The sequence below is a fragment of the Synchiropus splendidus genome, chromosome 1 (assembly GCF_027744825.2).
Source record: "Synchiropus splendidus isolate RoL2022-P1 chromosome 1, RoL_Sspl_1.0, whole genome shotgun sequence".
NCBI lineage: Eukaryota > Metazoa > Chordata > Actinopteri > Syngnathiformes > Callionymidae > Synchiropus > Synchiropus splendidus.
The window spans coordinates 16297945-16312301 of NC_071334.1; the positions used below are offsets into that span (position 1 = coordinate 16297945).

General features: G+C 41.5%; 1 protein-coding gene across 1 annotated transcript in view; it reads left to right on the forward strand.

Annotated features, from left to right (window-relative positions):
* polrmt (polymerase (RNA) mitochondrial (DNA directed)) overlaps positions 1 to 12590 on the forward strand; it is a 32309-nt gene extending 19719 nt beyond the window's left edge. The window contains exons 16-21 of the mRNA XM_053857292.1: positions 2467 to 2519; positions 4756 to 4854; positions 5789 to 5861; positions 6814 to 6905; positions 8883 to 8956; positions 11134 to 12590. Of these exons, the coding sequence (XP_053713267.1) occupies positions 2467 to 2519; positions 4756 to 4854; positions 5789 to 5861; positions 6814 to 6905; positions 8883 to 8956; positions 11134 to 11183 (441 nt within the window). The 3' untranslated portion in view covers positions 11184 to 12590. The remainder of the gene's footprint in view (positions 1 to 2466; positions 2520 to 4755; positions 4855 to 5788; positions 5862 to 6813; positions 6906 to 8882; positions 8957 to 11133) is intronic.
* Positions 12591 to 14357: the final 1767 nt, after the last annotated feature.

Genomic DNA, 14357 nt, shown 5'->3' on the forward strand with positions numbered 1-14357 from the left:
CTCAAAGGTCCTCCCTGTGAAATTAATCTGGAAGCTTGTTTTGGGCTTTTATTGACTTAGTATTTGGTTCTGTCATGTTTCACAAATGGTTTTACAGTTGTGATTGATATTTCATTTAGCTAATGTATTGATAACCAACTGCATTAACCCTTATTTAAAATAAATGTCACACAAATAGCTAACAAATAAAACTCATGTAGTAAAAAAGTGAATTGTGCTATTGAAAAAAAAAATTAAATGGGCATTGAGCTAAATAAGCCATATATTGAATTACAGTACTGCTTCTCGTATAACCATCAATTTCAATGAAAATGAGTTTTCAAGTCCTTAAAATGATGACAAAACTCAACTATCTACTTATCTTGCAAAAACCAAAAAAAGAAAACAAGACATAAATGCTTATTTTAACTGGGATGCCTGTAATTCTAGATTAAAAACTTGGTTTTCTTGCATGCTTTGCGGGACAAAAAGGTTCCACTGTCCTACCTAAGTTTTTTCATTCTCTCTCGGAAGTGTTGGCGAATCGTTGGCACTATCTGGTTTTCACTGTAACTAAAAGTGCCTGTTGTGTTTTGGCTGACCTCGCTGATACTGAACAAAGGGCCAACAGCATGGCGACCTGCGTCACACATTGAACCAGTGAAAGTGGGCGGCTATACGCACTCTACTCATCGCTAACCCCGTGTGATGAATGGGGATACTTTTTTCAGGTTTCTATGTCTAACTGATGGCTGTGGTATCCATGAGCATCTGTGCTACCACTCTCTGATGATTTAAAGTGCCGGGGCACTGGGGGGTCAGTCAGGTTGACATCCATCACTGGCTCTAGGTTCAAGTCAGGTCTTGGACAGAGATCATCCAAGCATGCACTATAATTAAAATGGGTGTGTGGTATGGAAGTGTGTACTCCAGTGACCTAATTTGAAGTCCTGCAGGCCATTACTCAAACAGGAGGTTACCTTCCGTCGCCCTCACCCATTGTGCTTCTCTCTGCTCCAGGTGTTCTCCAATGGAATGGTGTTAAATGGAATATGTTGTACAGATGGTGTCCAACACAAATCAATAGTGAAAGGGAACGCAGAATTGATTTGACTTTTTGTGAATAGTTTGAGTCTGTCATCCATCACACGATGACCCTGCGTTTTGACATAACCACTTAACAAGGCTTGCTCTTCCCCCGAGTTTGTCAAATACATATATACCCACCCTATGAATTGTTGGATGCTTTAACAGATTGATTATTGTTCAAATGTAAAGTTCTTTGTGTATATTATAATAAGGGTTCCAAAGTGGAGGAGGATTTCTGGTAAAATTCCGTGGGAAGTTAAGCTTGAGAATGTGGGAAATATTGGAAACTTCTTCTCTAAAAAACAACTCACCACCACTGTTCTTGAATGAAATATGTTCTTCCCTGATCTTAAATGAGTTGATACATAGCTCTCTTGTCTGTGCAGGAACTCAATCGGGCTGCTGCACGATGCTAGTTTGTTAGCATGTAGCATTTCCAGTGGGTTCATTAGGATCCAAAACACACCTAAGTTCGAAGCAGCCAAGCTCTGATGCTTTTTTCCTTATTTAAATAAGGTTACGTGAGTTGCCATATGACCCAAGTCTGTCTTTTTTAAGCGGATACAAAGGAGAACTGCAATGTTCGACTGGATTACTCTAAAGGAACACTTCAACGTCTGCATATTTAAGTGCATTTGAATGGCATCTTTATTTAGGCTATGCTTTTATGCCAAAATATACTTTTCTTAACCGCATTTAAGTTCCCTGTAAACCGCCAAACTTCAATATTTAATATTAACAGTAGATTCCCATGACTTTCCAGTCGCACTAAATAAATAAATAACATTTCCAGTTGTCTATGAAACATAAATCTGTGAACCATCTCTGAATGAATATATATTAATGGTGAGAGCAGTAAACCTACTCGTGCTGTGGGTTCTCATCAGTAAAGAGACAGCAGCTTGTTGGTACCTCTCTCTCTCTCTCTCGAGTGTCTTTCCCACCGAGGCATCCTTCCAGGGGTCAGTGAGAAACCGCCATGCCACAGATGGCCTGGCATGGCTGAGTGCATGGACCCTCAAGGCTCTGGAGATTAGAGAGCTAAGTCTTTGCTCCACCAAGAGCAATCCAGAGTGGCTTCTGAAGAGTGTTACAGGAGCAACGGTATATCAAGTTTTAATTAGAAAAGATGTGGAAATCCGTTAATAGTGTGAAGTGGTACATACTGTGGGCTGTGCTTATTTTTCCAATGATTTATTACTCTTGTGTTATTGCGTCTATTTTAAGCCAATGTATTCTTTCCTTTGCTTCCCATCCTTCTTTCCTCTTGACAAGAAAATAGGCCGGTTGTATTATGGGGAAAAATTAAGTATAATGATTATGCCATGTTACTTCCACCACAGGTTCTGATGCTAAAGTTGTGAATTCTGCTATCTGACTCTTGTGTCTCCCCCTCAGCTGAAGAGTAACATGCAACACATCAACCTCCAGATCACACACGACACCAAAGAGTAAGTGGTCGTCTTCTTTATGTTGCCTTCAACGTATTTATCTTCTGCTGTCACATTTATTGTTGCGGTTTTTTTTGTGCCTTTTGGATCTAAACCGACTTTTGTCTTTTTCTTTTTTTTGTTTACTGCTCCACAGGGCTTGTAATGAGCTTGGAGTCACAAGTTGCAGGAAAAAAAAAACATAAAGGACCACTTGAAAACTTTCACTCAAGCTTCAGGTCTGAGTGACATTGGAAAACAAAACTCTCTTAAGACTATGATTTTATATCTGCAGCTAAATCAGTGGCAAAAAACACAGACTCTCTGGTGACAATTGCAAATCGTGGGTCCCCACTGAGACACTGATCCAGATATTTTTTAAATGGTTGGAAAACCACTTGAGGAGTTTTGTTCTCAACAGGACGGAGGGTTAACCCAGCAACCCCTGTTATTATTATTATTAGTATTATTATTATTGTTAGTATTATTATTTTTGTTATTATTATTATTGTTATTATTATTATTGTTGTTGTTGTTACTGTCTGAGTAAGGGTTTTTTTTTAATGTAAACAAAATCACAGTACATGTTAGGTTTCAGTATCATCTGCTGTTCATGTGTTCTGCAGAAGTGCTTCTATTTTAAGAGAGAGTACATTTGAGGTCTCCTATAAATAAAGACTACAGGTCATGTTTTAGAGATGTATGTGGGTCGTGTGGTGAGAGAGGACGGATGAGCGAGGTGAGAAGAAGACAACAAGACACAGATTGAGCATGAGGGTGGGGAGACTGAGGGGTTTGACGACTCAGACTGACAGTCGCCCGTTGCTCTTTGACATCTTCAGTGCTACACAGATTGTCGCTCATTTTCTCCAGTCCTGTTAACACATCCACAGACACTCAAGTTGAGGAGTTGTGAAGTACTATGCAAACCAGGGCTACAGTACAGAGCAGTGACTGTTGTTGTCAAGCTGTGTTAGTTTGGCGGCTGTACACACTGGCAGTCTTGGTCCCCTGAACACTATAGTGGACTATATCAGCCCATCGAGTGGTAGCTTTTTAGAAAAAACACCTGACTATACTTGTGCCACTTTTGCTCCATGCTCTGTTAAAACTAAAAAAAGAAAAGCCTTAAAACTCAAGCAAATGATGTGTTTACTCACTATGTACACTGAATCCTACATTCACTGTTTGGTTTTAATTTCACAAACATGCATGAATAAACCAAGCAGAATAATTGTGTCCTCAGTTTGCGTCGCTGAGGATTTGGTTCAGAGTTTGAACATGAGTCAATGTCGTGCGGGGAAGTTTTTTTCTTTTACCTTGACTGATATAATTTAATCCCTCGTGCTAATTAACTTGAAGTTTATCGTCTGCTGAGGCCGCGTGGCGGATTAGAGGGGTTTGCAAGATTTAATAAAGAAAAAATGATTGCTAAATCTGAAGCTAATAACATAGGCGCCGCCACCAAGCAATTAACAGTAGATGCCCACAGGAATACGTCGATCAGTACTAATCACGATGTAAATAAGAATCAATGTTTCGTCAAGGTGATTTTATCGTTTTTCTGAAGGCCAAAACTGATACTCTGGGAAACATGCAGCTCTTGAATGACAAACTTTTCTTTTCTGCATTGACTGAGAAGTGACATCATTGGCTTGAAACTTTGCAAACCTCCCCTTCATTTTCTCGACACATATATTTAATTCTCTCATTTTAGTGAAGTTGCTCTGTGTGACTCTCTCATTTGTTCTTCATGTCACTTTTTCATTCTGTCACATTCAGTGGAAAGGACTTCTACTCTACCGACCTTGATTCGCTAGTTTCTCGAGTATTGTTTTCGCCAAGTAAATTCCTGAGTGCAGAAGAGAAGCGAGGCACTGACGAGTTATATGAAACTGTGACGTGAAACATCACCTTGGCAGATTCAGAGGAATATGGAGCAGAAGCTGCAACACATTCTTTCAAGCAACGTTGTATTAAAGTTTTTGAAAAAGTAGTACCGTAACAATGATAATGATGCCAAGCTTTATATGAGCTTTTTTGCCCCTGTTTTATCAAAAACTTCAGCTCAAGGAGGAGTTGAGTACAGTACAAACCACAGTTACTCACTGGAAAATAAAGTCATAGAACACAACTTATTTATGGCGTGTCAATAAGGTTGGAATGGCAGTTGTTTAGTTAGTTAAAGGGCCATGCTGGATGAATGATCACCATCTGTAAGGGAGGCCTACGACTCATGTTTTCATATCACTCTCAGGAGACCCGACACGGTGAAGCAGAAGAACGCCTTCCCTCCAAACTTCATCCACTCACTGGACTCCACGCACATGATGTTGACCGCCCTCCATTGTTACAGGTAAACATCCACCTGCATCACTTAAAGACTGCAGCATCCCAACCAGTCACTTGATAACATGAGGCGGAAATACCCATCCATATCTATGGCACAAAGACAACGATCATGCCTTTTAATGAGCTGTAATTTAAAACTGTTTTTAGTTATGTTTATGGGTTATTTTAATTTGCAAGGTATTTGAAGTTAGAAAGGTTAAACACGGAGCTAAACATCTCTGTGAAAGAGCTGTGAATAGGTCTGAATCAACATGAATGGCTCAACAAATAAAGGAAGGGCAGCAATAAACACATATTTGCATCTGGTTCTACATCACTTCTGTCCTAACATGTTACTTTTCCACTGCTTTTCTCATGGCAGACTGGTAGGAAGCTGTGGAAAGGCTAATTCTTATTGTCACTTGGCTGCACTCGAATAAATAAATGCAACCTATTTAGAAGTAAATCCTCCGTATGCAGACAGAGTCAGTGAAGCGCATTGGTCGAGTTTTACATAAGGTTCTAGTCAGAGTGTAGAGTGCGCTCCAGTTCTTCTTCAGACAGCCAGGAGCAGAAAGGTGAGAGAGTTGGTTTCAGTAATAATAAGTGAATTCTTTTCCCTTCACCGCTGGAGCCTTGACATCTGTGTAGCTCCATATAACCAGTAGATTTGCTGCAGTAACAGGCGGTGTAGACGCTCATTATAATGGACCGAGCAAAAAATTCAAGATCAGCTGTAGAGCAAACGGAATACAATCTGTAATTCCAGTCAGTTGATATGGGAAAATACAAGGGCTATAAATAACTGTCACTTTTTCAATCCTCGGTTTTTGACTGCATGTAAAACTATGTCACCATTCCAGCCTAAATTGTCTCATCAAAACATGGTTTTATTTCGAAATGAGACGGAGTTGTATTCGATGTATGCTGTGTTGACTCTCTCTTATTTATTTTTCTAGTTTTGGTTTGACGTTCGTCTCGGTCCACGACTGTTTCTGGACTCACGCTCTCACTGTTGACACCATGAACAAGGTATCACATGTCCGTGTCTGTCTATATTGCTCTGTAATATTCGAAGCTCTTGTTTCCGGAGAAGTCTTTCCATCTGTTTACCAGGTAGACTGTATGGCAGGAATAGGGAAGATGAGCAGAGGCATTCAGGGTTAATTTCTTACAAGATTGCCTGTTCAAGGTACGAGGAGTTCATGTATGTTCTTGTAGTGTACGCTTAAAAAAAAAACATGAATCTCACTTAAAATATCATACATTTTAAAATATAATTTTGGCGATAGCCTGAGGTGCTGGAGAAATAACTGCCTGCTGACACCAGCTTGTCAGACGGATCAGATGAAATGGACCAAATTAGCATTGAAGCCCAATTTTCCTACCTGCGGATTCACAGTTCAGTGCCTTTACACAGCTGGAGGAGAGTATCGACCAATGAGGTGGCTCCACCTCAACGCTTCCTCCTATCATCATCTCTTAGTGTGAACGTGATGCCTTCATTATTAAACAGGTCATTGAACACACTGCACTCCACAGAGAGGAGCTCGACATTCAGCTGCTTAGACCCAGCAGATTTATCTAGATGTTGGCAGTTCCAGACTGAGCTTCCCACCATGCTGTAGGTCACAACTGCACTGCCACCTTCGATGACAGCAACATTTCCTGCCTCGTATACCGCCCGGTTGACACGGTGACAAGTACATCAGTTGTACAGGTGCTATTTTTAGTCCATGAAAGACCACTACATGAAGGATTGGAATTGCTCTGCATGAATGAAAGAAAACTACAAGCTCTCTTGCATCTTGGAAGAAAGTTTGTTTTGCTTCCAAAATAAATCCATGGTTCGGTTCCACTCGGGCAGGCAGGAGCTGATCCATTTGTCAGAGGTTGTCTGTTTGTCGACTTTCTAAAGTCCTGCCTTTATTTTTTATGCGCTTCATTCTGCTGTCTGGTCACAATGTCTTATTGTTTCTGTCAGGTCTGCAGAGAGCAGTTTGTCGCACTGCATAGTCAGCCAATTCTGCAAGAGCTGTCCAACTTCCTGCTCCACAAGTACTGCACCGGGCTCCCGTGAGTTTCCACCCGCTTCAGAGAGCTGTGACTTTCTGTAGTGCTTGTTGTAATCCTCTCTCAGTCCGTTTTTTGAGTAACTGTGTTGACTTTCATACTGAGGTGTGACGGGCAGACTGGCAAGGCAGTGTTGCAGCTTCACAGCTAGAGAGTCATGGGTTTGATCCCTGCTTGATAATCTGAGGATTTGGAGCAAACCTGTGTCCTTGCTATGTGGACTGCTATGCGGCCCGCGCCGTCCCTCCTATTGTCCAAAAATTAATTGATGACGCTGAGATGAGATGCTTGAAGAGACCATGCTCCAGGATTGGAGCTACTACGGTTCCTGTAACCATTTCATCAGCCAAATCATTTGTCAAACTGAAATGTCCCTGCAGAGCATCTCACTTTTGTGTGTCCTGTCCAAGATGTCTCCTGCTGCTCCACCCAAAGTAGCCGGGAGAGGCTCCTCCCCCTCTTTAAAGTCTGTTATTGAGAATAATGGGAAGCGATGCATGAATTAATTCATGTTCATAACTTTTATGTTCACTTGAACACCTCGATGAGATTGGTGTCCTTTTTTAAACTTCTGATGAATCTGTTCCAACCTTTCACACCTAAAAAAAACACTGATGTTCTCAAATAATGGGTAGTGTTGAGATGTTTGGAAGGATGCTGTCCCTAATGTGCTGCAGTGTTGGGAATGATGGTTGGTTGAAGGTCATCTAGTTGCCACATATTCAGTGCAAAGGTCAAGGTAAGTTTTGCTGCAACTGATGCCTTGTGGAAGGAAAACTGTGGTAAACACTGAATGCAGTAGAACAAATCTGCTTGACTTATCAACTGACTGTGGTAAATTTGCAGGACCTGGGATGCATTCAATATTGTAGTTGCATGTGCCCTTCCCCCCCATCATTCTGATTCATAACGGAGGGCTAAGAGACAATTTAAGTCCAGTAAAAGTCATTAGGCCTTCCAGCATCCATCATCATTATCAATCCTTATGTTCAAGTAAAATGCTCTCATTATGGATTGAGCTACTCTCCTTTCCTCTGGCTCTTCAGCTGTCGCCTGTGAGGGGATTGCAACTTTTCAGTCTGAGAGGAACAGTCTGGCACTGGTGCATCAGTTAGACCCCGTGATGTGTGTTTAAATGTTCTATAACTTGACAAACTCAAGGCCCAAATTTGCCTTTCATGCAGCCCATGAAAGGCATAAATACTGTTGTGAGTCAGTGGTGCAGACATTTCATGTGTTATGAAGTGAACTGCTGATGAAGTTAGCCTCCACATTCAAGACGGACACTGAACTTAAACAAACAATCCCACAATGGAATCCGTACGACCCACAACCTGGTCGATGTGTCATGTGCTCACAACATGATGCAGCCATGAATTTAAAATGCTGCTAAAAATCCTGGTTGAAATTCATGTCTAAATCGGGACCAAATTCAGTTAAAAAATTTTTCTTGAATCAATAATATTATTAAAAAGCAAAACATAATGCACCACCTAAAATTTTAATTCTTCAAAGATAACTTTATACTTTTTTTTTTTCAAAGGCTGAAGATGCAAGCGAATGTTTTCCTGCCTGCAGCCTTCTTCTTGCCTGCAGCGCTGCTGAGTTTATCCTTGGCCTGCGTTCTCTATCTGTTATAATTGGACACCTTCAACACCTTCATTTTCCACAACAGCACTCTCCTGAGTCTCTCCACTCCCACTGTTCTTTAAGCTACACAAACGTGTTGTGTGTGTGTGTTTGCATACATTACACAGCTGGTGCCAGCGGAGCGAGTCCCTACAGTTACATTTCATAGTCCCTATCACCTGTTAAGTCACCCTAATAAGATCTTTGGGAAGGAAGTGCTTGTACATTAGTCAAACGTTTTTAAGTCGTATGTTTAGGCCCTGGACAGTTTGACTCTAAAGTTTGACATTTGCATGACTCCACACAGGAGTGAGGTTATTCACCGTTTCATCTTCTCCTCCTTTGTGACAGGATGGATGTGAAGAACAAGAAGTATCAGGAGTACAGGCGGCTGATGCTGCTGCTGGCCAACGTGCCTCAGAGAGGTCAGTGTTCACGCAGCTCTCTGGCAGGACTTCAGCTCCCACCTCACTGGGAGCTGTTTTGGTTGCCTTTTAATTGGATGGGGAAGTGTTTTATGTCTCAAAGTTAAAGACCTGCTCAGGGGTGAGGTGACTTTTGTTCAAGTTTTCAGGGATTTTTCTCTCAGTGCAGCAGAGACGGTGGACGTCATGTCAGCCGTCCCTCAGACTGGTCAGTCTCCATCCGTGTGTGAGCCTCGGCAGCTGTAGAAAGCCAAGGTGCAGAGGTGCTGCCACGGCTGTCGCTCCGAGACTCTAGTGGATGTGAACACTTGTGTGTGGATGTTTGTGTTGGTAATTATTTTACAGTATAATCCTTGGGCTAAATCAGGTGATGTTAATTGCCTTGTACTGATCAGCAGCAGTAATTATCTTCGGCTGTTGTGCCCCAGAGGTACGTGAAGTAAGGAGCTACATGAGATTAAAAATGAGTACCAGTGTACAGCATGTTTTTGAAATAATAAAATCATCTCTAAAGTCCCATACATTATTTAATACATCCTTTCATATATCTATTACATTGTATTAGGAGTCTTTGATCCTGGCTTGCTGGAAACCTGCAAGTTTGTTCATGATAATCAGTTTTGCTTCTGCGAAGTTGAATAAATACAGTTTCCGCCACCACGCCATCAGAAAAATAATCTCACCTGATCGAACGTGTTAATATAAAGTGGAAACATAAACACATAACACATCATGGAGGTGCACTTTTTTTGACAGTTTTCGCTGTGTTATTCGCAGAAAAATCCCAAAAGAAACATCATAATGGCTGTAGACCGTTGCTCGCGGAATTCAAGTCGTATGAAGAGACAGACCGCATGAGGACGGCTTGGATTGGTGACAGATTTACATCTCATAATTAAAAACTAGCAAATCCACTGTCACCAATTCAGTAAATGACAAAACGTTCCCCTCTGTTTCTCTATCACTTCTCGATTGGCTGTGTGGCAGCTCTACCACAGTTTCAAATAAATCCTGGTGTTTTATTTTTCTGATAATATAATAATATAGTATAATAAATAATAATAATGCTTTAGGGTATTCAGGAGGTGTCTGGGGTAAGCCGTGTTTCACAAAGGCAGTTCTCATAGGTGTGGAATGAAAGGCTTGTCACTCAATTTCTGAAGTCCGTAGCGATGATCTCAGTTCAAGGCTGAAAACGGCAAGCACAAAGACCTCCAGGCCTGCTCTGTTTTTGGTGGGCAGTCACTAAGTCACACAAACATGACAGAAATATACTTTGTACGTTCAATGAAAAACATGAATGACTTCATTGTCTCTGCAATCTTGTTTATGCAAACCACTGGTTTCCATGGCAACATCAAAATGTATGCCCTTGACTAAAGTAATGGATTTATCAATGCTGGAATCTGACGTGTTTGACATTGATGGAAGATCATGAAAGGTCAAAACAAGTTATTTTTTTTGTTTTTAATATTACCAATTTTCCCGTGGCAACTGACTTTTTTTTTTTTGTCGGCTGCCTACAAACCAGTGTGAATGCTTTTTCACAAAACTCGAATGTTTTTAATATTGATCATGAATATATGCCGTGTTATAACACAAAGCCTCTTCAGGATCCTGCTGCGTCTTCTCTGTCAGTTTCATGTGGTGTATGTAACAACTAACATGAGTTAATATCAACAACTTCTGAAGGCGCCCACGTTTGTTCATCAGAGCAGAAATGTTGCCGCTTGTTTACAAATAGATGCAGCTGACAGTAGTCTGTCATGATAGTGTGTATTGTTTAGGATTTTTCTCTTTGGCTGCCATCAAACACCCACTTCAGATGTGGGAGCTCATTTGTGGAGTCCCAAAGTTGAATGTTGTGTGGGCTCATAAGAAAGTGCTCTTGATGAGTGAGAGATTAGTTTGTCTTTTAGTTTGGCGAGCGAGAGATGACATCAGTGGGTTTTTTTATGTAGGCCCAGCTAGTCTGTACGCCAGGAGTCCAAGTTATGGAACTGTTCGATGGGCTGTTTTCCAAACCTGGCATGGCTGTAACTGAAAATGAATCCTCCTGTTTGTGCTCGGATGAGCCTTTGCTACAGTAACTTTTTGGTTCCATAGATTGAATTGACTCATACAACTCTACTGTACATGAGCAAACCTGCTTTGACGCCTTCTTCTCTCTCGTCTAGGGGACTTTGATCTCCAGCAGGTGAAAGAATCCACTTACTTCTTCAGCTGAGACTCGCATGACAACACGTCGGAGGGCGGAGTGGAATTGACAGAGCCCAGCGGGGGACGCTGTCGGACTGGTCTCCGCAGGTTTTTTGTCTCAGCTGGACGTCACTTGATCGATCCGAGAGCGACTCCAGGTCCACTCTGACTGGATCTGCCTGATTCAACCATGACTGTGAGGAAGACACGAGCGGCTGGTGGATAGAAGCACTTAAATCACTGAAGACTCAACTAGATGTTGGTGTGCGAGAGCTGAAATGAGCCTCATTATCGCGCAGCAATTCCGCTCGATAACATCTTGAAGCTGGGGAGTGTGATTTCTGCTGACTAGTGTGAGAGTGTGCAGGGCTGCAGCCTCAGACCGGGATATCCTGCTCATGACTGGCTGCCTTCCCACCTCACATCTCTCGGAGGAGGCTGCGATTCACTCTGACACCTCGGTTTTTCCGTTAAGACTTTTGTAAAACTATGTCAAGGGAGTCGCACAGTAGCGAGTCATGAGTCTGTGACTAGATGTTCTCTTCATCATGGAGACTATTAAGAAATGTACGCTGTCAATCATGGCAAGTCCTTATCTATTACATTTTAATACATGCACTGAAATTATGTATATATACCTTTCACGGTCTCAAAGTGTCATTTGTCATTTTTAACCCCTTTTTTTTTAACCATCTCAGCTGCTGCACTCTGCTTTTGTGTGAATGTAACTAAACCTGAGGCAGGGTGCAGTGGACGCAGTTTGATGATCCACATTGTCATCTAAAACAAGGGTTCTTAAGCTTTTTGATATCGGGGTCCACCTTTCCCAGAAAAAACGGACCGCTTGAATTCATTTGTGATCAATAACCATATTTAATCTCCTTATACGTAAACAAATCTCTTGTGAAATGACATGTGATCATCAAAAAGCCCAACCAGCAGCAGAACCAGCTGCAAGGCTTAGTCATCAAATTTACTAAAGAAAAAAAATATGCAAACTGATCAGAAAATTGGAAAAAGAAAGAAAATTCTGAATAAAATAAATATAATAAAACCGTGTCTAAATATTATAAAATTAAAATCATACATTTTATTTAAACCCCAAAGAAGATATAAGTGAAATGTAAATAAAAGTATGGCCATAAAATGGTTTATAATAAATATATATAAAATTAAATTAATTTTCAAAACTGCTTCAACAGGTGCTTTCATTAACAGTTTTTACTGTTGGGGCCGCCATCACTTCATTATCATTTTTCTTTTGAAAAACTTTCAGTGACACACTACTGCCACCATACGTGGCTTGTGTATTAAAACTGAGCGTCTCACGGCCCAAAGGGGTGAAACTAAAAAACTTTTAGCGGCCCAACCATGGGCCCCGGCTCTATGGTTAAGAATCACTGGTCTAAACAATACACCTTTGAAAGCAATACCAGCTCACTGTTCAAACTGAAAGTCACTGTTCCATACATGCATCAGCTGCTGTTTTCAATCGCCTCTCAAAAGCAGCAAATCAGGTCTGGTTTGCATCCTGCTGAGAGTCAAGAGGTAAAGGAGCCTCCCGATTCATCACAGTGATCCGCAGACTTCACTAATCAAGATGTTATTTTTCTGGGCCAGAGCCACACCGAGAGGTAAAAATAGACGAGGTGTCGTCTCATCTCCTCTGCAAACGTTACAGCACTGTCAGACAAGAAGAGGTGATGTTACGTCCAAAGGAAAAGAGTCAAACAAAGTGGATGAGCTGCAGATGGATGACGCGTTTCATCAGGCCTACTATTGGTTTCTGTATAGGAGCATGCCTCCCTCGGTTACTGCCTGATTTATAAAATATTGTTTCCAGATATTATTTAAAATCATTTATTATCATTCACCACAGTCCCTGAATCCTTAGGTTCTAAAGACAAGTCATAGAGCATTATTTTTACTTACTTTGTTTCCAAACTTCTCCACTAGTTGTCCCTTTGATATACTTGCTTTCTTGTCACTGAGAGCCTGAGGAGCTCAGATCTTCTTCGACCCACTGAGTCATTTAAGGTGGCTGAATAAATAAGCTTGGATTTAGTGCTGATTTAAACTGCACCAAAAATGATATGATCTACGAAGGCTGCACAGCTCAAACTTTGCCTGTTTTTCTAGGCTGTTCATGCATGTCCTTCCTGTCAGTACTGTGCACAGTCCTTTCCTGCTTGCTGCTGCTCCTCAGTCACAGATCATCTGGTCCACCCTGCCTGCACTCTCTTATTCACCTGACGTGATTCCTTGTTGTCACCAACTCTCCTCTCTGCCACATGCCGTGCGCAGGCCTCACATTTCTTCGTTCAGAGAGGCTGAAAATTGACAGGGCTCTTGGTAGTGCCAGGAAGTTGGTTCATTCTGACGGTCCACAAGCAGCAACCGCTAGAGCCAATAATTTGCTGGGTCAAGGTGCGTGTTTGTGAATCCCAGGTTAGCAGGGGAAGGTACCGCCTCCCTCGCTTCTGATTGGCTAGGATGCCTCTCCTCCCCGTAACCAAATTCAAATATTTTGCTGAAGAACTGACAATTTATTACATGTTCTTCTGCCCAGCCACTTGTCTCAGTTGTTCAGCTATGGGTGACATGGTGGCTCAGCTGCAGTCTCTAGCTCTGATGTTAAGCCTGCGCTGAAGGTCAGGCCACGTTTTCATGCCCAAATGAAATGTCCCATCAAACGAAGGCGCTACGTTCCACGGCATCCTGGGATTCGCATATTCGCATCCAGGCTTGTTGGGAATGTCAAACATAATTATGGAAAGCGACTGCGCTGTGTCTGCGTGAGACCATAATATGCAAATGATGACTGAATTTTCATAGCAAACTTTTGGTCTCACTGAAGATTTTTCTCTTTTCATGTTTGCCTTTATCTCTATACACTTTATCTCTATTTCATTTTTCCATTTTTCCTGCAGCCTTTGGAAATAGCGATATCAAAGTGGAATATTGTCATTGAAAAAAAAAAAAAAAAAACGACAGGTTACAATGATAGTGTTCACCAATATAATGTATGACCAGTGATATAAATGCAGTGTCTCTCCTGAATGTTGCCACCAGCCTGATGGTGAAGATAACAGGCAAGATGCAGTGTTTGTTGTGGCCTCAGTTCAAGCCTGTAACCAAGGTTAGTCACTCTTAATAATGGATCCCTCATCGATCTCTCCCGTCTCTCATTACCTTCCCATCC